The sequence below is a fragment of the Lactuca serriola genome, chromosome 2, assembly GCF_051521515.1.
Source record: "Lactuca serriola cultivar US96UC23 chromosome 2, Lser_US96UC23_V15, whole genome shotgun sequence".
NCBI lineage: Eukaryota > Viridiplantae > Streptophyta > Magnoliopsida > Asterales > Asteraceae > Lactuca > Lactuca serriola.
The window spans coordinates 153,740,814-153,767,307 of record NC_136409.1 but is presented as its reverse complement, the minus strand read 5'-3'; the positions used below and the strand labels follow the sequence as shown (position 1 = coordinate 153,767,307).

At 34.5% G+C, this 26,494-nt stretch overlaps 3 protein-coding genes across 4 annotated transcripts; 1 reads left to right on the top strand and 2 right to left on the bottom strand.

The window, feature by feature from the left end:
- Positions 1-9,065: 9,065 nt before the first annotated feature.
- LOC145087073 (glutathione S-transferase zeta class-like) lies at positions 9,066-11,082 on the bottom strand. The gene is made up of 9 exons (XM_079024974.1): positions 10,838-11,082; positions 10,520-10,564; positions 10,283-10,368; positions 10,102-10,173; positions 9,981-10,034; positions 9,819-9,894; positions 9,656-9,717; positions 9,481-9,540; positions 9,066-9,341 (listed from the first exon to the last, which is right to left on the bottom strand). The coding sequence occupies exons 1-9, from the start codon at positions 10,923-10,925 to the stop codon at positions 9,267-9,269; spliced, it is 618 nt and encodes a 205-aa protein (XP_078881100.1). The 5' UTR covers positions 10,926-11,082; the 3' UTR covers positions 9,066-9,266.
- A 2,090-nt stretch (positions 11,083-13,172) lies between these two features.
- On the top strand, positions 13,173-14,251 carry LOC145089677 (putative F-box/LRR-repeat protein 23). The gene is made up of 2 exons (XM_079028080.1): positions 13,173-13,498; positions 13,813-14,251. Exons 1-2 carry the CDS (start codon positions 13,173-13,175, stop codon positions 14,249-14,251), a joined length of 765 nt encoding a protein of 254 aa, XP_078884206.1.
- A 7,570-nt stretch (positions 14,252-21,821) lies between these two features.
- On the bottom strand, positions 21,822-24,506 carry LOC145090512 (vesicle-associated protein 1-2-like). 2 transcript variants are annotated; one of them, XM_079028684.1, is made up of 8 exons: positions 24,382-24,506; positions 23,951-24,051; positions 23,122-23,192; positions 22,935-23,016; positions 22,732-22,847; positions 22,471-22,644; positions 22,216-22,380; positions 21,822-22,109 (listed from the first exon to the last, which is right to left on the bottom strand). In XM_079028684.1, exons 2-8 carry the CDS (start codon positions 23,997-23,999, stop codon positions 21,993-21,995), a joined length of 774 nt encoding a protein of 257 aa, XP_078884810.1. In that variant the 5' UTR covers positions 24,000-24,051; positions 24,382-24,506; the 3' UTR covers positions 21,822-21,992. The 2 variants fall into 2 exon arrangements, with proteins under 2 accessions (XP_078884810.1, XP_078884809.1); XM_079028683.1 differs by having other exon boundaries at positions 24,310-24,494.
- Positions 24,507-26,494: the final 1,988 nt, after the last annotated feature.

Sequence of the window (26,494 nt, the reverse complement as noted above, 5' to 3'; positions counted from 1 at the left end):
AGGTAAATTAGGTTCACTTCACATCGGGAAATCCGCCGCTCAGTAGAGTAGACGATCGATTGACCGTTGCGATATTAATGTATTTTATTTTTTCATACAAAATAAATAAAACTACAAATAAAATATAAATATAGGAATATTATTTAAATAACTATTTTCTAATATAAATTAAAAATAAGAATTTTATTTTTTTACTTTTGGAATTATGGCCAACTAGTTTAATATATGTTTGATAGTTAATTGGGTTAAAAGTTGAATATGTTAGAAATTCTCAATGATTTCATTTTTGAGTTAATTATGTTTGATTATTTTTCTAACTACTGTACTGAATTGATAAAAATAACCATATTACATTTATGTTGTCTATTGTGTTCCATAAAAAATTATAAAATCCAAGTTGTCATATAAAATCCAAATTAAACATACATCATTTAAAATCTAAATACAAATTGTCATAAGCAGAAAATTAAAAATTCAACAAATAACTATCAACAAAACGCTATTAACTTTAGTAACACGTGTTCCAAAAAAAGTGTGCTAGAAGGGTATTAATGAAAAATAGTTAAAACATAATTGAATATCATGTAGACTTGAAAACATTGGGACACTATTTAATTGTTATATGTAAGAAAATGGCACCATACGTGGAAAATTGGAAGGAAAAAATGACGAGAAATTGCAAAAAGTTAGGCATTCATTAAAAATAAAAGAAACCCTCAAAATCTCTGCAAATAAACTAATGTCACGTCGTTTTGAATTGGCCAACACTTTTATTATCCTTTGATAGCAAAGACAACAAACTATTAGTCTCTTGAATTTAGCGGGATATTAAACATTGGTTTCGATGCATTTTATGAGATGTTGGTCGGGAGTTGTCATGTTTGTGGTCGGATGATGGAAAGAACGGTGGGGATCCGTGAGCTTTTCATCCTAATTGTAACCTCCCAAATTTCAAAACCAAAAATTTAATTTTTAATTTAAAGATCTATATAACAGATTACTGAAAATGTCATCAATGTTATCTCATATCATGAAAATCATAAGTCAACCATCTCAAAAACATATCATAGGAAAATTATGTCAGAGTACAAGTTCCAAGAATCTCATGTGCGGAAAATCATGTGTGCGATGCGCTGTTATCGTGTTGGCTCCTTCCCTTCGAAGAAGAAGGACATGAAACAAAAACTGGAAACCGTAAACACAAAGCTTAGTGAGTTCCCACACCATACCACATACCATACAATAGACATACTACCAGACATATATGGGTGTCCGACCTACCCTGCTAAGCATATCTGGGTGCTCAACCTACCCTTGTCAGGCATACCGGGGTGCCCGACCTACCCGTGCCAAGAATATCTAGGTGCTCGACCTACCATCTGGTCTATTTCAACCGGTTACGGGGACTATCTCACCCCTACCACTACCACATAATAACATAGCATAACATACTGTCAGACATATCTGGGTGTCCGACCTACCTTCCGGTTTATCTCAACCGGCTACGGGGTCTAACCTACCCCTCCTATCACTATCACATAATATCATAGCATATTAGCACGTAAAACATAACAAATAATGGCATACCAGACAATTATCACAAAGACAATCATCTCAACTATAATAAACTACTAGTGGGTTGGCATTGGTGCCTTCGACCCACTTCTACTGGAAGGTAACTCACCTCAATGTCATGTAGTAGCTGAACTGTCATCGGCTCTAGGATCAACTCATCTCAAACTCCTACACATAAAAAAATCCTTTAATTACCCCTTTCAAACTTATAACCCCTTTAAGGGTCAACTCTAGTCAATGGTCAAAATCAAAGTCAACATCCTGGTCTAAGTCAACATCCATGTCAAAGTCAACATGCCGGTCAAAGTTAACATCATTGTTGACTCAACACGCTGAGTTGGTCCATCAACTCGTCGAGTTCCATGATCCATAAAACCCTAAAAATCTCAATCCAACTCGTCGAGTTCCTCTTCATACAAAGTTGGGACATTTCCCTCTCAACTCGCTGACTTCATCCTTGAACTCGTCGAGTTCTTCAATCTTCAAAACCCAAAAACCATGGCCAACTCACTGAGTCGTCTCCTAGACTCAACGAGTTTTCCCAGTAACAGGAAAGGTTGGGGTACCACGACCCAACTCGTCGAGTCCCCCATAGTCTAAACTCATTTCGTTTCCATTCGGGTTAAATGCTTCCAAACCATAGATCTAGTCCCCTTGGTCTAAGTTACCATGTAAATTTGCTAACTTTACGTCCATGCATGGTGCCATGAAGCTAGAAACACCAAAACTAAGCTATATAAGAGGTCTAGGGCATGGGGAAGGGCCAAGGCTTGATAAAGCTGGCAACTTTAAGCCTCATAAGCTCATGAGTGCCTAGATCTGAAGTCAAAACCTCATGATACACTCAAATCCCGAAAATGACTTCAATATGGACCAAAAGTAACAAAATGCAACCTTAAATGAAGATCTAAGCAAAGGAAAGCCAAGGTATCAACTTTATACCTCAAATGAGTCAGAAATGCAGCTCAACTTCTGGATCTATTGGTTTCCTGTTGAATCCACAATCTTCTCCTTCCTTCTCAAGCTTCAAAATCACCAAGAACACACAAAAATGGCTCAAGAACACTTAAAGGTGGATTAGGGTTTCATGGCTAGGGTTTGGAGTGATGAAGGCTGCAAACGAGGCCACCCTTTAAAGGTTAAGGTGCTTAAATAGGGTGCAAACCCTGAAAATTAGGGTTTCACTCTGGCAACCGTACTCGTCGAGTTGAGGCTCTCAACTCGTCGAGTAGACTTCAAGTCCCGCATCCAAAAATCCATTCCTACTCGACGAGTTTGGGGCCTCCAACTCGTCGAGTCCCTTTGCAAAAATGACAAATTTGATTTAAAATACATACCATGATTCAGGGGTTACACCAATGGTTGAATGGTGTCACAGCGTGACATGAGCCATCGCAGATTTCACTTTTGAGAGTGAGGTCGGTAGTTATGTAATAGAGACCCATGTGTTGGTTTGTTAGTCGTGTGGCATAGAAAGTCGTTATGTAATATAGTGTTGTCACTGGTGGCTCAGTGACCGACAGGTTGAGTCGGCCAGTTATAGGGTGTTGACTTGCTGGAGAAGTCATGGTGGTATATTAGCAACTCATTATTAGGATTCTTATTAGTGGACTTGTGTTCATTTTATGATGAGGTTTTCTTGTGATCTCTCTCACTATATTGCCTATGTCATAGTGGTATGCATACTAAACTAGCTAAGTCTTAGTAACTGGTGGTTGTATGAGTATTCTTAGAGTTGTTGATAACTACAGGAATGTTGATAGTTCTCATGACTGCTGATAGTCTCAAGGTTGTCGATAACCCATAGCTCTTAGATTGACATAGGGATAGTGGTACACTGGTTGGGAATAGCAAGAAGCCGGTGGTGGAAATGGTTTTGAGACTTTTGAGAATTTTGATAGACAATTGTGCGCTTGGTGTTGTTTTGGGAGCATGAGTGTCACATGAGTTTTAGTATTTCCATGATTGCAATCGTGGGAGTAATTGGTTAGTTGTGACTGGTTAATAAGTCAGGTTTGCAGTTAAGGGCACTAAACGTGATATCTAATTTTGGGTTGGAATGAGATGAACCATTGTTGTTCCGTTTGACTATCTTCAGGGCTTGTTGCGGGGTTTTTGAACTAAGGAGTTACTTCGAGAGTGGAAACAAGATATGATTTCGAGGGAAAAAACTATTTTAAATGGGGGAGAATTGTAACACCTAATTTCCAAAACAGATCGGTTTAGGGCATCAAGGAGTGAAGGGCATGACTTTTGGGGAAAATGGGTGTCACAACGAGACAATATAATGCTCATGTCGTGAGGTCGGTTGCAGCCCAAGCCCACAAATTGTTAGGGTTCTTTCCATATTTAAGAAACTTATCTCATAACCTAGGGTATCTTCTTCAGCCTCCCTTGATTCCAAACGAAACCTAGCCCCATCCTTGAGTTCTTGAGCATTTGGTGGTGTTTTGGTGACTTGAAAAGGAAGGGATCATCTTTGGAGCATAGATCTAGCTTACAAGCTTCATTAGCATCTTCTAGTAACCTCTCTGTACCCTTATGAGTATTCAAGCTTCATGCTTTATGGTTCATTGTTGCTAGATCTAGAGTTTTACACATTATGGTTCATGATTATATGTGTTAGAGTGTTGGGACTCCATAGAGTTGGCAACTTTATGGGTCCTTAGAGTCCCTTGGTTATTATATGTAGTAGATCTAAAGTTTGGCTGAAGTTTGAGCTCATGTTGAGGTTTTGACCTCATTTTCTTCATAAATGACCTAAATTGAGCTCAAGTCTTGCATTGGACATGCAATACCTTAAAGCATCGATTTTTATGGCGTTTGAGGTGTAAGGAAGTCTTCTGGAGGAAGTGGATTAGTGGCTTAATGGAATAAGGGGTTTAATTAATCAAAATGTCATTCAGACAGTTCTCACGACGTGAGACTATGCCTGTCATGGCGCAAGGTTCGAAGGACCGTCGTTATTTTGTCTTTAAGTGGCTCACGATGTGACATTGTCACGTCGTGAGGGGTAGTTGACTGTTGACTTTTTGACCAGTTTGACTTTTATTCAAACTTGAAGGATTTGGACTATTGATTAATACTCTTCCATGTTTTAGTGCTAGAGGGCTCGTGGAAGCAAGCAGCATAGAAAGCGGAACACGTCGCAATGTTTTTGGGTTCTTCGTTTTAGGTGAGTTTTTCGCATTGTACACATGGGTCGAAGACACCAACACCGACCCACTAATTTTGGTTATGTATCCGTGTGGATAGGATATTGTTGCATTGTAGTGAGTTGTTAGATATATTTATATCCTTATGTGTTAGGATGCAATAGTAGTGGCATGTTGGTTAGAGTACCAGTAGGCTGGTTATCGTTTTGTGGAGTGTCGTAGGTAGCCAGGTAGGATAGCCTGAGAAGTCTTGATCTAGGATTTCTTGCTTGTTCCTTTTTTGGTTGTGTCTCTAGAGTACGATCATCTGTTTAGGTTGCTATCTCACCTCTGATTACTTATGGCTACGCATCCCATGGAGATTACTTGGTAGCAAAGCAGTGTGTTGTGAGGGGTCTAGTAGGCGGTAGCTATTTGATTATGTGTCTAAGTCAATAACTAAATTAGTATAATTTTGATTTATTAGCAGAGTCCTTTTGGGTTGCCCTCAAACCTATTAATTGACTGAAATGTTTTTTTTTGGAGATAAAGACTGATTTATTAATTTATTATATGATTTAAATTAATTAGAAATCAAAATAAATAATTTACTAATATATTATGAGAATAATATATTAATTAGAAATAGTATTGTTTAATTAAAAATTAATCAAAAATTAATTTGAATTAATTTTGGGATTAATTGGATTAATTAAAAGTAGAAGAACGAAAGGTGACAATGTTCAAAAGTTGAGCATTGACCAATTCTAGAACCTCATAAGAGGGGGGGGGGGGGGTAGAAGGGGATTCTAGAGCTTTTCTTGGGCTTTAAGGAAGCTTAGGAAGCCTTAGGGAGCAAGAAAAGGGATAAAGGGTTATCCAGTGAAACTTGCCTTATCTTAGCTTCCTTACTCACCTATATAAACCCCTTATGGGATTCATATTTTCAGTCATCCTTTATCTAAGAGTTTAGAGCCGGAAATTCCTCCTTCTCATCTCTCTTCTTTAGCTTCCGATTGTTAAGGTTTGGGTGTGAGCCATTAGAGACACGGGACTAAGCTCGGCTGGCAGATCCAACCTGTACGCCACCTTGCTCACCCGGGCTATAACCCTGAAAGGACCAATGTACCTGGGGCCCAACTTGCCCCGCTTCCTGAACCGGATGACACCTTTCCAAGGTGACACATTCAGTAGAACCATATCTCCTACCTGAAACTTCAGGTCTGAACGACGCTTGTCGGCATAAATTTTCTGCCAACTCTGAGTAGTTTGAAGCCTGCTCCGGACCTGCTGGATCCTCTCTGTCGTCTTGAGTACCACCTCGGTACTCCCTATGATCCTTTGCCTGACCTCACCCCAACATATCGGGGTCTTGCACTTCCTCTCGTATAACATCTCGAAGGGAGGACGGTTGATGCTCGCGTGGCAGCTATTATTGTAGGAAAACTCTGCCAAGGGAAGGTAAGTATCCCAGCTACCACCGAAGTCTAGTACGCACGCCCGCAGCATGTCCTCCAAGGTCTAGATGGTCTGCATCAGAAGTTCCTTGGCCAGTTTCTAAATATGTAGATCCCTATTTGTTTATGATAATTAATCATTGGGGATTGGGCTACCAATGATGCAGTACTTGTTCTAGAAAATTCGAACCATGGTGTTTGTTATATATATCTAGGACGATTTATCAAGTAGTTACACACTTGAGGTAGAATGCGAGTTTAGATTCAGTGTGAGGGTTCATTTCGTCTATTGTTATGCTTGTAGGAGCGGTAGGTTTTGTGTTGACTTGTCATGAAATCAAGCGTGTAGCTGAGGCCTTCTGGGCATGAATTTTCGGATCTAGTAACATTTGAGTTATTATGGTAAGGATGTTTGGGTGCTCATTTCAGCGTCAAATAGCGGTGTTCCTAGTCAATGGGACTAAGGCATGAGTATATCAGGAGGATGATCGTAAGTCTTTGAGTATGATTTTTTAGGATCCCAACTGATAGATTTCCGCTCTTATGAAGTTATCACTGGGATGAGTTGTGGTAGAAATATTAAACTATCCAGATTATGTGGTTTCACCAAGAAATTGATCGGATAGTCGGCAGTGAGAGAGGTAGTGTTGCTAGTTTAGTAACTTCGAGTGACCGAGTTTGTTTTGATGACTCGTTCTAGGTTCCGAGTGGTATCGCAAACCATTGTGTGGATGCATCGATTTAACTAATGGTTTGGAGGAGTTTTCAGGTTTCACATAAGGGGTTGTTTTTCTAAAATTTTGGCCAAAGTGGATTTCGAGGACGAAATCCAGTTTAAGTGGAGGGAAATTGTAACATCCAGTTTGAGGATTTATTTTGATCAAGAGAGAGGGTCTCAATATTTATGGTATGAATTTTGTACCTTATATGGGTGTGGTTTTGGGGTTAAAATACTTAGGCTTCAGACAAAAAGGTTTAGTTGGGCTGGAAACTAGATTGGGCTTTGCTGAATTAGACTTTTCACGACGAGACATATAAGGTGTCACAACGTGATTTATGTTTTAGCCCAAGCCTATGTTTTTAAGGTTTTATTGCATATTTAAGGAAGTTATTTCCATGTTTTTGGCCATTTTGTAGCCATCATCACATCAGAGAACCTCTTGAATGTAAACCCTAGCCTCCATATTACTTTATCTCCATTTCTTTCCTAGTTTTGAGCTTTTGGTGTATTCTTGATTCTTGAAGCTAGAGGAGGTGATTCTTGGTGCTTAGAAGCTTTCCTCCAGCTTAGATCCAGCAATCTCACCACTTTTTTGAACCTTGGTGAGTATAAAGTTCCTATGTTAATGGTTATTGCCTTAGATCTAGTTTTATATGATTTTTTTGGTATCTTCTTGGTCCCTTTTTTGTGTTCTTGGATTTTGTAGAACTCTATAACCATATGAACGAATTAAACAACTTCTAGACTTGCTTGGTGATGGGGAAATGGTTGTGCATGCATTTCCTTAGGCCATGCATTAAGTTTTGACACTATAAATGGAATTTTCGACTTAGGTCTTGAGATTTAAAGTTATTAAGCCCTTGGTATGGAAAATTTATCCACTAAGTCATTGTGGAGTATCATACCTGAGAATTGGAACCTTTATAGTTAAGGATTAAGAGCTTAATGAGTTGAGATGTTGGACGAAAATCACAACATGGTTTGTTAAGGGTCACGTGATTTTGGAGTGTTGCCGACTATTTTGCCGTTTAGTGGATCACGACGCGACTGGTCAAGGGTCACGACGTGCATGTTGTTGACCGTTGACTTTCTGACTTTTTTAACTAGTTTGAATTTGGGATCAAACTTGGAGGTTTTGAGATATAGACTGTTGTGACTAGATTACGCAATTCATGTAGCTGATTCTTTGGGACTTCGGGTAGTCAGATTTAGTTATGGATTTCAGGTGAGTCTCCCCATTATACTGTGTAGGACACTGAGTGTCGATGTATGCTTGGTTGTGTGCTTAGCTAGATTGGTAGGGTCTTGATTGTTGCTTGTATGCTTATATGCTTATTAGGTTTAACCCGTTGGGCTGGGCCCGCATGGTTGGGTTGGACCGGTCAGGCTGGACCCACATAGTTGGGTTGAACCCGTTAGGCTAGACCTGCATGGTTGGGTTAGACTCGTTGGTTTGGGCCCATTATCTTGTGTTGTTTGTGATATCTTGGGAAATTCACTAAGTTTTATGCTTATTGTTTTAAGTTTAAATGTTGCAGGTTGTTCTCTAGTAGCAAGGGGAAGAGCAGGGTATGATTGCATGACATCCTTGGATACGTTTTGAGACTTCTGTAATTTTATTTATGATCTTGATACTCTGATTGGTATTTTGAAACAAATAGTTTTATTAGATCTTTAAGAATGTACTTAGAATGATTATCTCTGAATTAAAACTGAAAAATTTTGTTTCAAAAGTTGGGACGTTACATCATTCCTAACACTTCTACGTTGATTAAGAGGTTGTTCAACTTCCCTGCCTTTTATTTTGAGTCCTTCCATTATGACTTGAGTTGTTGGTGTAAACGATAAGCACCACGGAGCATTGTATTGTGAAAATGATATGTAACACAGTCCAAAAAGTACTAGCAGTTTGTACATTACCGTTTTCACTGTCCTCTGAGATGTCAATCCACACACGTGCAAATTCGGCTTCCTCGACAGTAGTATGGCAGGAGCATATCCGTACAAATAGTAATTATGGTGGTGTTGGAGCTCTTAATCAGTCGGGATGGTTTGGGTTTTTGGGTTTTTGGTACGACAAGTTGGAAACCATGTTGGTTTTGTGAAGTTTGCATAGAAAAACAAGAAGGGCTGGAGAAAATGTGAAGGTTGATTCAACCCAGAAAATGGCAATTGTGATGAGGCAAGAAACATCATTCTCCAATACTTTATACGAAATCAACATCATTCTCACAAATGAGGCAAGAAACATTAGTTTTTACAAATTCGTATAAAACTCATCAAAAGTTACACATACAACGTTTACAAAAGCCAAAAAAACTACAAGATTCAACTTTCATAATTATTGTACATAAATCACCACTGACCTACATGTGACACTCACACCTGTTGGAAAGATGGCAGTTTGTTGTAAGTCTCATTTAATTTAATTAGTAGAGGGAACTCAGCCTGACTCTGCACAAATAAATAAAAACACAACTTTTACTTTTACTGGTTGTAATAATGGTGTTAAGAAAAAAAAATAATGAAAGCAACACAAGTTATATGCAATTTTTAAGAACTAAGAAGATAAAAAAAGTTTACATATTAGTACCATGTCAAGCTTGTAACGATTGATTGCATTATCAAGTTGGGGTGCCAGATATAAATCTGCCTGCAAGTAACAAATAAAAAAATAAAATACATATAAGAATATTCCAACTCATCATTAAATAAAATGGAATCTAATACAAAAATCTCATCTTATTGTACAAAGTATATAAACATACCAAGTAAATTTCATCTCCAGTTGCATATTTTCCAGCATACTTCATTAATAGCTTCTCGAGAGCTGTAGAAGTGGTCACATGATTAGGAATTTGTGAATTTTATTTGATTTAATATGGACTTGAATAAACAAAAAAGATAATTAAATTGTGCAAAAGTTATTACCTACAAATCCTTTCCTGATATGAAGTTGAGCCCAAGGAAGCTTCTCTTCAGGACCAACAATTTCCCCAATATAATTCTGTTCAAATTTAAGATAATGGGCAACTCAATTATAAAAATAAAAAATGTAATTAAACAGAGATATTCACTAAATGTTCTACTTACAACTAAAGTCATATTTTGAAGAGGTTGAATGCTGGAAGAAATGATACTTGCAACCTATTGCAAGGAATTTAATACATCATATGAGTGATTAATAATAATTTAATATGTAACGCTTTAAAACCTGGTAATTTATTGCTCTTCTTGTAAGATCTTGAGGTAATAAAGAATGCAGAGGATATTTCTCTTCTAGATACTGTAAATGAGAAAGATCAAACATGAAATATTAATATAGATTATAATTTATATGAGAATTGAGAAGGAAGCTAAAGCTTAAAGAAGAATGACAATATATATAAGTTTACCAATAAGATGGCATAAGAATCTGAAATTACAATAGTGCCATCGACAAGTGCAGGCACATATCTCATAGGATTCACCTTTAGAAGTTCTGTAATGTAAGGAATAGTAGGTATCATTACATTTAAATGTGGTTGCCTTCAAAATTGTATAAAATTTGACATATATTTTCTTACTAAATTTGGGAAGTACCCATTTCAGATTTCGAAGTGTCAAATTCATGTAAGATTTAGTATTCTCACCTGGATGATTTGTGGAGGTAATATTTATGCAATCATATTTGATCCCTGCAATTCATACAAGAAACAAGCACATACTCAAATGGTGTTGAATTGAATGAGTATTCTTTTTAAATTTCATACAATCAAACTTTGTAGTTCCCAATACGAATAGATTAGTCTTGGTATTGACTTGTAAACAAAATTTCATGTTAATAATCTATATTGTAATTGTATCCCTGTTTGTGGGGGAAGTAATATTCAACAGATCTAATTAGATGTATGGATATTTGGAATTTAATGAGTTATAGAAACATAGTGAGGATTAAACGGAGGAGAAACCTTTTAAGTTGAGAGCGAGGCGAACACGACGAGAGCAGGAACTCATGGGGTGCGAATACAGCTTCATCGCCTGATTTCCCTCTTCCATTCCTTCACTGATCGAGCTCTGATTGCTTCGTAGACGACTAGAACCCAGTAATGAGTTGAGTTGACTTGATAGTGATTAGGATTTAGGATGAATTTGTTTTGAATGTGCGTTTTCAAAGTCTATCTTCTTCCACTAAAAACTTTGGCTCAATGTTTATGCAAGGAACGTCTTTTTAAATAGAAATTAATGCCAAATATGTTCTTGAACGGGCTAACATGAAATTCATTAGACTTTAATTGATTGCATCATGGGCATTTTATTTTTCATGTAATTCTATCAAAAATTGTAATATATTAAACTCCATGGAATTTAATGACATGTTTTTAAAAATTAAAATATTTTATTTTTCTCACTAAATATGCCATATTAAACTACATATTGAATGCCAACATCACATATATACAATATTCGAATTTAATCCATTAATTATTATGTCAAAAATGTTATGAAATTAATTATTGAAACTTTAAATAATATTATCAAGTATTGCCGATTAGTTACTGCAAGCCTTGTAACCTAACTGAATGAGAAGTTGTTGAGAATGTATCATTTAGTTATCAAGTATTGTGTATTAGTTACTGTAAGGCATGTGACCTAACGTGAGGAGAAGTTGTTGAGAATGTATCATTTAATGGTTTTAAGTTTTAAAAAAGTATTATGCATTATTTATAATAGAAAGTTATAAAAAGAACCTGCAAAAGTTCTATTAAGATCATGGGATGCTACAAGTAAAGTTCCCTCTGTTGGCTTGGCTCCGATGAGTCTTCTAATTATATTACTTATGTAATGATTAGATCCTCTATGTGTTGGTTGTTTATGCAATACTATGACATGATTGTATGCCTAGTTAGACTAGCAGGGTATTGTTTGGCTGCTTGTATGTTTATATGTTTCAATAGGTTGAAATATGTCGTTGGGCCGAAATAGGTCATTGGGTTGACGGCAACACAATTTTTACAATACTATCAGTCAAATAGGTCGTTCAGTTGATGACAACATCGGTGTTGTAGAACCATAAGTCAAATAGACCGTTATTTGCATGAATAGTTATTACTATGATGTATTTGATATTTTGAGAAACTCACTAAGCTTTGGTTTATAGTTGCAGATTTAATGTTTTTCATGTTGTTCTTCATATGGTGGGTAAGCTCCAGTTTGACTATATTGTATGTGCATTGCAGACGATTATGACTTCATTTTTTTTTTGACTTGATCATATTATGTTTTTCCAAAACTCGGTTTTGATACATTTTTTACACTATGGTTTTACAATGTTTTGAATTAACCTATTACTCTAATCTTTTATGAAAATGTTTTGATCTTACTTATTGTTTTTAAAAGAAATTTTTTGTTTGAAATTTAGGATGTTACATTCTTACTCATTAGATTGTTCATAACCCCAAATAAATTTATGACTTAGGGTTTTTTTTTTTTGAAATTTTACATTTTTGATTTTTGAATTGGTTTATATACATTTTTTTTCTTTTTGACAAAATAACGCATCATTTATCACAAAAAATAACCTTTGTATGGTATTTTATACATTTTTTATGAACTTACTATATCGCTTGAAGTGCCCCATAACTCCCTCTTTAAATCTGCCCTTGCCGTTTAACCCAAAAAAATTGCATCAAATTTTTTTAAAACGAATGGGTATTTTTTTAACTATTTTTTAATCACCTAGTATCCTATGAATATCAAACATTATTTATTATTATAATCAATTTTTTTTCATAATATAAGATATAAATTTTATTAAATAATACGTCGGGCCTGATTAAAATCCCACCTAGATAGTAACAGTTTTATTAGGCCCATAACATAATAAGGTTACAAGCGGCGGAAGTCGGAATTGCTTCTCTTCTTCATCACAAGCTACGCTATTCCGGCGTCTGCAAATCTCTCCGATAGACGACGTTTTGGAACTTGTCCCCCTTTCACACTGGTATGTTAAACTATCTTCTGCATTCATGTAATCACTTCATTCTAGCCCTACCATATAATCACCATTGTTTTAAATCGACGTGGTTAGCGAGACTACTTAAATTATTGCGTTAGTATTCAAGATTGTTACATTTCTGCCTACATTCTAAATCACGATGGTTAATATTTTATGTAGTCTATGTGATTCACGGCGATTTTTCGACAATATAACGACAATTTGCAAGCACTAGGGTTTACTAATATTACGGTCTTAGATTTATCATTTACGTATGATTTTGTTGGTTTGTACATGCTAAAGTTAGGATGACATCGCCATCAAAACAACAAGAACCAGAAGAGAGAAATTGGGTGGACGTCCCATATGATGTAATGGCTAACATTCTACACAGAGTTGATGCTTTTGACATACTTGAGAATGCCCAGAAAGTTTGCACAAGTTGGCGTAAAATCTGCAAGGATCCTATGATGTGGAGAGTTATAGATTTTTCGGTTAATCATGCGAGAGTCGATCAACTACCACCACTAAGGGAGATGTGTAAGCATGTTGTTGATAGAAGCCAAGGCCAATTGGTTGATATCACAATCGTGGGTTTTGCCGATAATGAGCTTCTCCAGTATGTTGCCGATAGGTACGTATGTGAGCTTATTGTGCATTCAAGATTTTGTCTCTTAGGGTTTCCTATTTGATATGCCTCTTACTATGAATAGTAAGAGGTTGGATCTACTTAATCACTTGGTCAGATTCAAACTGTTTGATACCATAATTAAAAGCGTCTCATTAGGTCCTATTGCCTTATTGCCTTGATATGACTCTTACTATGCCTGATAAGTGGTTAAGTCTGACTTAATTTGACTAAGTCAAGCCTTTGACTTAATCAGAGCTACAACTGACTTAACCAGCAACTATCAAACAACTTCTTAATCGGTTTTGTTACTTTAACAGATCAAGTCAGCTAAGGCGGCTTGAAATCTCATATTGTTTCGAGGTTACATATATAAGCTGGAGTGACGCTTTGAAGAAATTACCAGTATTAGAGGAACTCAGTATCTACGTAACACATATCTCGAAAGAAGCTATTGAAAGTGTTGGACATTACTGTCCCATGCTAAAAACATTGAAACTGAACAATAATCCATTGAGAAGCCGTGAGTTGTCAAGGTTTCCTAATGAGAGAGCAATAGCTATCGGAAAAAACCTACCTGAGTTAAGGCATCTTGAACTCATTGGAGACAAGATGACAAATGTTGGGTTGGAGGTGATTCTTAATGGATGTCGCCACCTTGAATCACTCGACTTGCGTGCATGCTCTTACATTGACTTGAGTGTGTGCTCTTACATTGATGGTGAGGGGGAACCGATTTGGAGAAGATTAAATGTGTAAAACGGCCCAAAGATTCTCTTAATTTATGCATATATAAGAAATTTTTATACTACCACGATGGTTGTATAAAATCTTATGCGATGTAAAAGTGCCCAAATATTCTCTTTTAATTTGTCTTTTTGTTTATTAAAACTTAAATATTAGGTTTTTGTTTCTTTCTCTTCTTCCCTCTTCATGTTCCTACTACAAATTACCTTAAGATGAGTAACACCAAAAGATCCATGGAAGAAGTGATTTCTTGTATAAAAATTTACACTAGTCAAGATTTTAGCTTTTATTTGGTGGGTTTTATTTTTCTAATCAATTTCTGTTGTGAACATCAAGCGTTAAGTACATAGCACCAACTCTTGGTTTGATGGAATAGGTTGCTAGCTTCTTGTTTCTCTTATGTATTTTAAGAATCAACTATTTTCCCACCAAATTAGTGTTATTGTAACTCAACAAACTACTAGCTTTGATTTTAAATGGTCCGTAACGTTTTTTTTTTTTTTGTGTTGTAAGTTGTAACCGTAAACTTTCAAATTTTATCACTCCTTACCATACATATATAGCATGCTACATGGTGGTTTAGTCAACTAGCATAGTCCACAAACACTCATTTAACATCTACATAGATTTTTCTATTAAAAACTATCTGTTTTAAAATTTAAAAATGGTTTATTGATTTTAAACCCATTATTCTTGTTTTTGAAAAATTAAGTCCAACTTGTATTTTTATTCTTAGGCTACACGGAGTGGCCTTGGTTAGGACTTGGCGAATCTATCCGAGATGTACCCGACAAACACCGTGCCACGAGCTTGACATGCTGAGTTTGGTGGCCTAACTCAGCATGTGTGTACCTAGTCTCTCTCCTCTCACCATTGTTGTCTCTCTTCTCCCTCTCTTCTTCCCTACTCTTTACCCCCCCCCCCTCCCCTCTTCTTCCTCCTTCCTTATTGAATTGATGTAGAGTTCAGACACTCAAAGCATGACTCCCTTCAACCTTAAGGATCCACCACAGTCTACCTCCTCCGACAACCACCACTATCCAATACCAAATCGAAGCTTAAATCAAACATATCTTGAAGACCCGGAGTCCAAACATATCTTAAAAATAGAAAGAAAGCAAACTTGATTACATAAATACCCCCTAATGAAAATACTCATGAAGCCACCACCATACATCTTCTTTAACTAGTGCTAGTTCATCTTTTTCACACTTTTAACCCAAAACAATCTTTATGACAAAGCATACAAAATCAAAAAGAGCATATCTTAAATCGATGGAACCTTGTGCACAGAAAAGAAAATGAAGAAGACATATGAAGATGATAAAAAACAAAGAGATGAAAAAACAAAGAAATAATTTGGGTTGAAGGTTTTAAAATTTCTATTTATTTCTTGAGATTAAGGTTGTGTTTGGCGCCAGCTAGCTTATTTTTCGAGCTTTTTTAGGTTGTCATGCCTGACAAGCAAAAAAATAGCTTATAAGCTAGCTTTTTAAAAAACTACTTGGACTAGTTTTTCAGAAGCTTTTTAAAAAAATTCAAATATACCCTTAATTAATTATAAAAAATATACTTTTCTAAATGTTATTTTTTTATATATTTAAGCTAGCTTATCGACTAGTTTTAACAAACGCTATTTTTTATCATCTAGTTGTTCACATAACGGCTAGTTTTTTAACTATCAGCTAGCTTTTTAGCTAACAGCTAGCTTTTCAGCTAATACGCTAAACATAACCTAAATGGAAGGCGAAAGTTTAGTAAAACCTAAAAGAACAATAAATTAAAATTTTAATTTTTATTACTCTTAAAAGATAATTATATATTTGTATTTATTTGTAATTATTGTGTATACCTTTCCCATAATTATAAGGAATATCTTGTATTTATAATCGACTTGGATTAATAAAAAGGCAAACAATTATACAAACCTTTATAAGGAAGATATTGACTCACAAAACACATCGAAATGGTTTATCGTGCTCATCTCAAAAACCTTGTTGATCAACTAGCTAATGTCGACAACCCGATTTAAGAAACGAAGATGGTGCTTCAATTAGTCTTCGGCCTCACCAAGGATGATTTTGACACCGTCGCTACCGTCATTAGTCTGAATCGACTGTTATCGGAAGAAACAAGATGCAACAAACTAGACGTACATGTCCAACATGATCTTACAACACATCATGTGGAAACCACCATCCAAACCCCACCCTCATCTCACTCTACAACCGACAATGGTGGTCATAGGAAGCCTTGTGGTAGACGCTCCTCCCTTCGTTGGGGAGTACGAGGTGGTCGGGGATGAGTATGTGTCAAATCATCATCACCATCGTAATTTGTCTATCGATCTAGTTGGTATTTGTAGGCTCAGCCTCCCTGTCCATACCCTACAGCAACTCCAACTCAACATGACGATATTATCGGCACACGACGCAGCTTGTGTCCGACATTAGCCCAACATCAACCGTTGCAATCCGACCATCAGGCTCATTTCACTGCATCATAGCAATCAGTCAGCAGCAAGTCAATGACGCCAACTAAACTTGAAGTTGCCTTCCACACTTTGTAGACGCAATTGTCAGACGATTCCTTATACATGGATATGGGCTCCACGTCTTACTTGAAAAGTGATGTCAAACTTCTTTTGTTTTAATAAAAATAAATACATTTTCGTTGGTAATGGTACCCATGTCCTAGTTAGTAGGGATGAAAGTAGGTCCAAACCCGGACCGGATGGACCCGGACCCGGAAAACCCGGAACCGGTTAACGATATTTTGTAGAACCGGAAACCGGACCTGTATATAGGAACCGGTTCCAGTTCGGTTCCGGGTACGGTACCGGGTAAAGTGGGTCTAGAACCGGAAAACCCGAAAACATCAAAGTGGGTAAGTTGGAACCGGATAAAGTGGGTTTAGAACCGGAAAAACCGGAATTTTTGGTAATTACTTACTACTTAGTGGGTTGAATTTCGAAAATTTTCATATTGATATCCCGACTTTGGGGGATGGTAACTCATTGAATAAGAAACCAAAATTAACATTATTATAGTCTAAAATCATGTACAAACTCTAAAATACACTTTAAAAAAAACCTCATGTCAATCCGACTTTAAACAAATGAGATATGCATGTGTTAACATTTTCACAGAATACAAATTACAAAAACAAATAGTTGAAAAGTTGAAAATTTTCAGTTTTGATATCCCAACTTCGGAGGACTGTAAATTATTGAATATTAAACCAAAAATGACAAACTTATAGTCTAAACTCATGTACAAATTGTAAACTACAAGTTGGAAAAAACCACATGTCAATCCGTCTTCAAACGAATTAGATATGCATGTTTTAAAACTTTCACCGAATACAAAAAAAACTAAAAAACAAAAAACTTCCAGCTTTGATATCTCAACTTTGGGGGAGTGTAAGTCAATGAATATAAAACTAAAAATGACAAATTTATAGTCTAAAATCATGTACAAACTCTAAACTACATGTTGGAAAAAACCACATGTCAATCCGACTTCAAACGAATTAGATATACGTGTTTTAAATATTTTACCGAATACAAAAAAACTAAAAAACTAAAAACTTCCAGCTTTGATATCTCGACTTTGGGGGAGTGTAAGTCAATGAATATATAACTAAAAATGGCAAATTTATAGTCTAAAATCATGTACAAACTCTAAACTACATATTGGAAAAAAGTTTATGTCAATCCGGGTTGAAACGAATGAGATATGCATCTTTTAAACGTTTCACAAAAACCGGTTCCGGCCCTAAAAGTGGTTCCGGTTCCAAACACCGGTTTCAATTTTTAGACCCGGTTTACCCGGACCCGATGGACCCAAACCCGGATTACCCGGAACCCGGATAAAGTCAATTTTTAAACCCGGAACCGGAACCGGTTCTATATATTCTGGTTCTAACGGTTCCGGTTCCGGTCCGATTCCGGTTTCGATCCGGTTTTCCGGTTCTAAATCTCATCCCTACTAGTTAGTGGTCATGGTAACACTATCACATCTACCCTAAATTTCCCATTCTGCCTAAACCAAATTTATCATGTTCATAATAATATCAAAAACCTTATAGTTGCTAGAAAATTTACTTGTGACGACAATTTCTCTATTTAATTTGACCCCTTAGATTTTACTATGAAGGAACTCAGCATAAAAAAACTTAGATTGTAAGCAAACCAAACGAACATGAACAATGCTTGTTTATGTTTATTTGTTCGGGTTTAATAGTTTAATAGAACTAACAAATGAAAACGAACACATAAACAAACACAATTTTTTATTTATGTTTGTTCGTTTAAAAAAATTACATGGTTCATGTTTGTTTGTGTTTGTTCATTAAGATGTTAAACGAACATAAACAAACAAACATAAACGCATATAAATCGATAAACGCAAATGAGCATCAACAAACATAAACAAATGAACATAAATAAACATAAATAGCATCATTCAAATTAGTAACCATATATAAATAAAATAATTATACATAAATGGTAGAATGTAAAACGTCCAAAAATCCAAAAGTAACTCAAAAATAAAGTTCTAATATCATTTTCATCCATATACTTTTACAAAAAAAAATCAAACTTAAAAAACTTCACATTGCTCATCGCATTTAAATTCGTCATCAATTATTAGACCATTTATTAATACCAACATCATACTAACAATTAAAACAAATATCAACATATATAATACTATAAACAAATATAAACCAACATATACAAACGTTCACGAACATAAATAAACCAACAAGGTCGTTGTTTATGTTTGCTTGTACCAAACACACAAAATATCTTGTTCTTATTTATTTGTTTATTAAATAAACAAACATAAACAAACGTAGTGTTAAACAGTTCTAGGGTTTTGAGCTTCAAAAAATGAATCGATCCTAAATTTTGTTTTAGACGAATTTGAGGTTGTAACTAACTTCTCAATCTAGAATCAATCATTTACACCTCGTTACCTAACACAAATTATTCATAACTTTGAATTTATGAAGGTTCGTGGAAATAGAGATGAGTTTAAAATTATCTACATACTTCCAAACAAGAGAAAATGCAGAAAAACACAACCATATTTAGCATTCAGAAAAACTCTTATATTTTGTTTATATGCAGAAAAACTCTTATATTTCAATTACGTTTCACATTAACCCATATATCTAGTTTTTTAAAGAAGTTATTGGTTGTTTAGTGACATAACATTTATCTTTTTTTCGTTTTGAGGTTAACATGGAAGAAAAAATAAATTATCTTACATCTTCTCTAAGGTAAAACGTGAAAATAAATCATTATTCAACGACCATTTACTCAAACAAAAATAAATGACATTACTTATTCTTTTTTTATGTCAACTTAAAACCGAACAAGATAAATAACAATTCACAAACAACCGTTAACTTCTTAATATTTGGACAAATTTGAAAGGTAACCGAAAATGTAAAGATTTTTCTATATAAATAAAATATAAAGTTTTTTCTAAATGTGACAAGATAAATGGTTGTGTTTTCTTATTTGATCTTATTTGCCATCAGAACAAAATGTGGATTTATACTTCTAAACTCTCAACAACACTTGCAATGAACTCCAAATCTCTCTTCAAGCTTCAAAACCGTCACTTTAAGGTGCTGTTTGTTTTGGAAATGGTTAAATGTCTTTTGTCTTTTTCCAAGTTTGCGGAAGAAGACGTGCACTTGCAAAACGTCTACCCGCCAGAAGGGAAAAGTGCTCAAAAAATACTTTTGTAGAAAAACAAACGAGGCCTAAGTCTCTTCCTCTTCCACAAACATGAAATTAAATTAAAGACTTAAGGGCTGTTTGGCTTAGCTTTTCATAGCCAAAAATCCTTTTTGTAAAAGAAAAAAAACAAAAAGATGTTTGGCAAACTAATAACTTTTGGAGTTTTAATACAAGAAAAAACAACTTTTTGGAAAAGTCAGGAAATCCTGACTTTTTGTAACTTTTTGGAAAAGTTTTTTGAGTTTTTAAAAGCTAAGCCAAACACGCCCTTAGGATATTTGAGTTCATATCTTTGTTCACTTAACACCAATGGCCCCTCAACTTCTTTATTTGACCCAAAAACCACCCTATCATTATGACTACTTTTAAATTTTACCAAATCTACCCTAGTCATCTTATTCCTTTTACAAAATTTACCAAATCTACCCTACTTAACCATTTAATTATTAAATTCATTTAATTCACTTTATTTTTATTATTTTCATTAATTATTTATTTTATTTAATTATTTTTATAAATTCAAGAATTACCCCTAACGAACGGGTCTACAAGTGAGGCTACGAGATCTAATATATTTAGTCTCAAACCAAAAAATAATATTCTTGCTTAGATGATTCTTCTTAATCTGGTGGCTACTAGATTGAATCTTATAGATACAGACGTACAACTTTGGATGCGGCCATATCAACCCTGCTATCTCTGAATTATATATGAATGCTTTGGTGTTTGGATCAAAATGAGCCGAGATTCAATTGATGATAGTTCATAGAAGTGTCAAACTAAAAGTTAACTGATTTCTTTGTTACAAAACCCAATTTTAGCTTTTTAATTCTTTGTAATTACTTAGTTTTTTAGCTTCTTGCTAATGTTAATAAATTTAATCGTTCAAAAAAGCAAAATCAAATAATTAGGTGTAATGAAACAAATTGTATGAGATAATGTATAAAAGGTTTCTACTATTTGAAATCTAACCTAATAAATGAAAATCAATTTTGTCAAATATCATCTTTTCATTGAATTTGACACATATTATTTTCTAATAGTTTTTAAATTATTTTTTTCGCTTGTCATTTTCTTGTATTTTTCATTTTCTTAAATTTAAAATCTATATTTTATTGAGATTTATATATATAAGGTAGATCATTCTATTAAATTTCATAAATAAATGCTCTACAACCTTTCAATTCTCCTACATTATATATTAAATTATTTACTTTATTTATTATATCCTTTGTATTATGTAAAACTATTATGTCATGTGTATAACTTTATATTAAACATTGTTTTATAAACCTGTATAATACACGGGTCTCACACCTAGTTGTAATAATTTATTACAATCAAGTGTTTGACGTTTGAAAATTTTAACCATATAATGAGCAAATATATGAAATGATCAAAAACATTTATTTTATTTAGAAAATGATGGCGATCTAATGGATTTACAAAGCCAAAGACCAGGAAAACGTATCATGTCGTGTCGGACAAGTTGTTTCCACATTACAAAATGACTCAACTCATTTTTTCTTTTACATATGGTTTTGGTTTTGGGGTCTTTTAGTTTATCTAGAAAATATAAATAAATAAATAAATAATAACTTGCATATAAATAAACAGATCGTTTTCGAGTAATATTGAAGTTGAAATCCTCAACCCTAACCTTTTCTGTTTAATTTTTGTATGATGTCAACCCGTTTATTGAATGCGTTGAAATATCTTACCCAAACCCGTTAAGACTTCAAAATAAATAATAATAATAAAAACTTAGCATGTATAGATAAACGAAATAAATAAACTTCAATCTTAATAGTAACGAAAGTAAATTTGGTCTTTAAATTTCTATCAAAATCCACAATCAGTCAAAACTCAAAAGTGGCAGGTTTTATGGCAGGGGTAAAAGAGTCTTTCGAAATATACTAAGATGGAAAGTCACACATATAGACAGACACTAACCTGGTAATAAGCATGCAGTCTTAAGTCTTAAGTCTTAATCGGTTAAGACTTCAACATGTATCCAAGGTAAAGCCCAGAAAGTCCCACCACAACAACAAACAGGAATTGGAATCCAATCTGCCCTTTTGTTCTTGTGTTTTCATTATTTCTAAGCTTTTCCTGCAAAATTTCATTCCATTCCATTCCATTAACCAAACATGGTCATGGAATGTAATGAGTGATTCCATTCCATTCCATCCAACCAAATACAAAACAACATGCTGACCTGTCGAAGCAGTGACTCAAGTTCTCTGAGTTTTGACTTCATCTCTTCCACATCATTTGATAATCTCAGCTCTTCTGTATGCTTCCTTGCTAAAGATTGCTCCTTCTTCATTGCCACTACACAAACACTCTTTCTAGTTTTTGACACCTCTATTCCCTCCTCAACCTTTCATAAGTTTCAAAATAATTAGTAATCATCAACACCATTCCATTTCTCTATGATTACAAATTAAGTAACACAGCTGAAAGATCTTACAGGTGCATAACAGCTATATCTTTGAGCAAACTCATCATTTGATTCTGGGGATGCATTATATGGCCTTATCCTTGATATCTCATTCATTGGAGATAACACAGGTGAGGAGGGTGGACTAACAAGGATCACTTGAAGCCTCTTTTCCTCAATATGCTTTCCTTCCTCTTTAGAAAACTAAAAAGATTAAATAAATCAGATAAAAGAATCAACTTTCTAATTCAAAACAACATCTTCATTAGTTCATAAGTTCATTATAACAACCGTTGTAGATGTGATATGCTCCTCTTTTGTACCCTTGGGAACAATTGTACTTTGAATCAAGAACTTGTCCTTGCATACAAAATCAGAAGGCACTGCATTTTGTGCTTGCATAGTAACTGTGAAAAAGATTATCAGCAAATCAGTAGCATCCAAATTCCAACACCACATTCAAGAATCTTGAAGAATAAAGATTATATTTATACCTGTGAAAGAGCATGTTAAATTTGGCTTAATGATTCCGGTATGTGGTCTGACACAGTATTTCTTTGCAGATGTGGTTTTAACCTGCCAAAAATTTTACTTCAGGTGGATAATGATAAATCTGATGTTATCTGTTATCAAATCTTTAGAGATAAGATTGAGATTAGATGTTGGGAATAAGGTTAGGACCTTAAAAGCAACATGGTGATCAGATCTATTTGTCAGTCGAATACAACATGAGCTTTGTTTCTGGAATTCAACTAATGTGAAATGGAGAATAAGAACATTATGAGTTAGCACATTCTTATATAAAAAATTAAAACTGTAGATCTGTATTTGTAATAGACTTAGCCATGTAAAAGGAAGGCACCCTCAAAAATCAATGTGTGTATATTATAAGAATATCTATATAAGAATGACTAATGAATGTTGTTTTCATCTATCCCCTTGAGTGGAGTTACAAAATATGGTATTAGAGAATGGGTATATGTCTAATTGATGATTGAATTAGAATGCTGATACATGCTTGATTGAATGGGTTATCAAGATGTCAATACATTGATTGTAGTGAAAAAATGAGTATGATCACTTTTAGTGAAACAAACTCATAAATTTGTTGGTTCTGATTATTGAAAAGATCATGAATTACAACAAGATTATGATGTTTCTTCAAAAAACTTGTAACAGATATGATAAGACCTAGTTTTTGCCACCAATAACTGCTATAACTGTCTTCACTGACAATCAGTATCATTGACCCACAGACTTTGTGACTTTCATCATAGACCATCAAAAAAGTTGAATGTTTTGCTTCATCTACCATGGGTAAGGCAACGGTTTTGTGGTTTCATAGTACATATTTAACTTTCCTTTATTGGCAAGGCCACATTGCTTGGTGTATCTGAACACGTAATATACTTATTTTACCTCTATAACCATTAAGTTTCATGTATCAACTTTAGCTTCTAGCAGATCTAGCATGAAAGCAAATAAAAATCAGAGAGAAGGATCAGCTTACATATGAACTTAACTTCTTCAGGTTGAATCTCCAACAGCTCCGTGTTCATCTTCCCATCGAAAATTCAAACAGAATAAGATAGATGTATCAAAATCCCTTTCCTGTAATCAGAAATTGCAATCATACCATAACTCCAGCCAATATTAGAACCACGCATGAAACACACACTAAGGACTGTGATAGAGTCGTACTGGTTCCGATTTGATCCATTAATTAGCAAAACCAGTTCAATTTTCTAAAAGAAAACCCTAATTAACTACTGAAATCTTCCTATGTTTAAGTTTCTGGACGAGAAATACGAAAACAGAGTATAGTAGAGAAAAGCTAATCAAAGAACATATTGAGCTAATAAGAATCACCTGAAAGAGCAAGAGAGGAAACGTGATTCAAACAATGTGGATACTGGATAGAACGAATTAGAGGATGATTACCGAATTCCCAAACGCCTGTGTTACTGCGTTATAGTTCCATGGCGATTGGCGGGTTGGTAAGGACCGACTTCATTTTGAACTCGTGACGTGACTCGTGAGATACACCGTGTCAAGCTGAAACTTATTTAGTTCACAAACTATCCATAGATCGAAAAAAAAAATGATATTATAAAATTGAAATCTTCATTTTTCTTAATTTTAATAAAAAAATGACAGGACTTTAGGACTTTAATATAGAAGTGATATTTTCACTCAATATTTATTATATTTTAATACTTTATGTAATTTAATAAAATAGAGAAAAAAATCATCAAATAACATGTGAAAAAAATTTAATTTAAAATAACTATAAAATAACATGTATCAAAATAAATGAGAATATAACATAACAAAAAAATTATTTATTATAATAGATTTATTATTTATATTTATTTGTATTAGAGTAAATTACATCAACCGTCCATTGTGTCCATTGTGCGATGTCAAAAGAAGCATTTAATTCTTCTTTTCAAAAATTAATGTAAACCATCTTTTGTTTGGTTGAAAGTTTCATGTTTCATCGTTCATTAGTTTAAATTTATATTTTTCATTCCTTGTGATACATGAAAATTCGGGTCGTTACATTATGGGGATAATGACTTAGGAGGGTAATTACCTATTAGCGTTGTTCACATATTGGCAACTTGTTTTTTTTTTGTACCTAATATACCAACTAACTTGTTTTAACCGTTTACATTATAACAATATTACCGGCTAACCTCCATTTTAACCGGTAAATGCAATTAATTCATTTAAATGAAAAGGAAAATGAAATACGTGGCTCCAGAAGATTATACGTGGCATGTTACGTGTATATTTACACCTCACTTATTATATAGAGGGTGTTTGTCGTTGAAGCCCTAGATCGACAATGGCTTCTTCATCTGCTTCATCTGCTTCTTCCAAACGAAATGTCGAACTCCAAGCTGACCATCCATGTAAGTGCGACATGCCATCTCGTGTGAAGATTTCAAGAACACCCGACAATCCAGGAAGAAAATTTCGAGTTTGTCAAAATTCTTTGGTAGATATGTTTTATTTATTCAACCCGAAACTGAATCTTCTTCTTCATCTTCTCTTCAATTTAATTTTTTTTTTATTCTTTTGAAGAGTGCAAGAACTCCAAGATGTAATTTCTGGGAATGGTTGGAAGACGATGAGTACCAACTACAGAAGAACAGTGATTTGGGACAAATCTACAACCTAACATTCAAGCTTGGAAATTTGGAAAACGAAATTACTTATTGCAGGAAGAAGTTGGAAGAAGAGAAGAACTCTGATTTGGTTTTCAGACAATAACTAGACAAAGTGAAGTGGAAGTTGTTTACTCATAAAGCTGCATTGTTTGTGTTATTTTTCTTGTATGTTAAACATGTATTTTTTAAAGTTTGATGTGTTCTTTGTATCCTGTTTGATATATTGTTGTTTGATGTATTCTTCTTTGATGTGTTCTGACTAAATCATGTACTTGATGAAGTTTTGTATGCAATGAAAGTTATGACTAAAGTTTGATGTTTAATACTTGATGTATTAAGACAGTAAACATGTAACTTGGGAGTTTGATGTATTAAGACAGTAAACATGTAATGTATACAAACACATAAATAAACATGTACTTAATTTAGGGATAATGACTTGGGAGGGTAAACATGTACTTAAATTAACATGTACTTAAAGTACCAAAATATTCCCAAACATACAGGACCCAAGATGTTAAAGTATCAAAATATTCCAAAAGATGTGCCAAGTTTGTCCTATTGTGCCAAACGATATTACAAGACCCAAGATTCCAAAACATGCAAAATAAAACAACACATTGAATTCAAATCTCCAGTGGGTGGTCAGTACTGCTTCCTTCCTTCCTCCTTATGTTCTTCCTTATCTGAATCTTTGTGATTCTTTCTGAAGTTTTTCTTGTCCTCTTCCTAACTTGATTTTCTGCATTGTGTTGAATTTCCTGTTCCACATTATCTTGAACTTCAATTTCATGTTCCACTTCATTGTTAGCTTGAATCCCATCTTCTATATTAGCATCAACTTCAACTTCTGGTACCAGATCAACTTCAGGAACATC

Coding starts and splice junctions, on each gene's coding strand:
- LOC145087073 (XM_079024974.1), bottom strand. CDS start 10,925: ATGGAAGAGGGAAATCAGGCGATGAAGCTGTATTCGCACCCCATGAGT. Junction 10,369..10,519: donor TACCTCCACAAATCATCCAG/GTGAGAATACTA, acceptor CTTACATTACAG/AACTTCTAAAGGTGAATCCT. Junction 9,895..9,980: donor TTCAAAATATGACTTTAGTT/GTAAGTAGAACA, acceptor AAATTTGAACAG/AATTATATTGGGGAAATTGT.
- LOC145089677 (XM_079028080.1), top strand. CDS start 13,173: ATGACATCGCCATCAAAACAACAAGAACCAGAAGAGAGAAATTGGGTG. Junction 13,499..13,812: donor CTCCAGTATGTTGCCGATAG/GTACGTATGTGA, acceptor TTACTTTAACAG/ATCAAGTCAGCTAAGGCGGC.
- LOC145090512 (XM_079028684.1), bottom strand. CDS start 23,999: ATGAACACGGAGCTGTTGGAGATTCAACCTGAAGAAGTTAAGTTCATA. Junction 23,017..23,121: donor ATCACCATGTTGCTTTTAAG/GTCCTAACCTTA, acceptor AATTTTTGGCAG/GTTAAAACCACATCTGCAAA. Junction 22,381..22,470: donor GATATAGCTGTTATGCACCT/GTAAGATCTTTC, acceptor AACTTATGAAAG/GTTGAGGAGGGAATAGAGGT.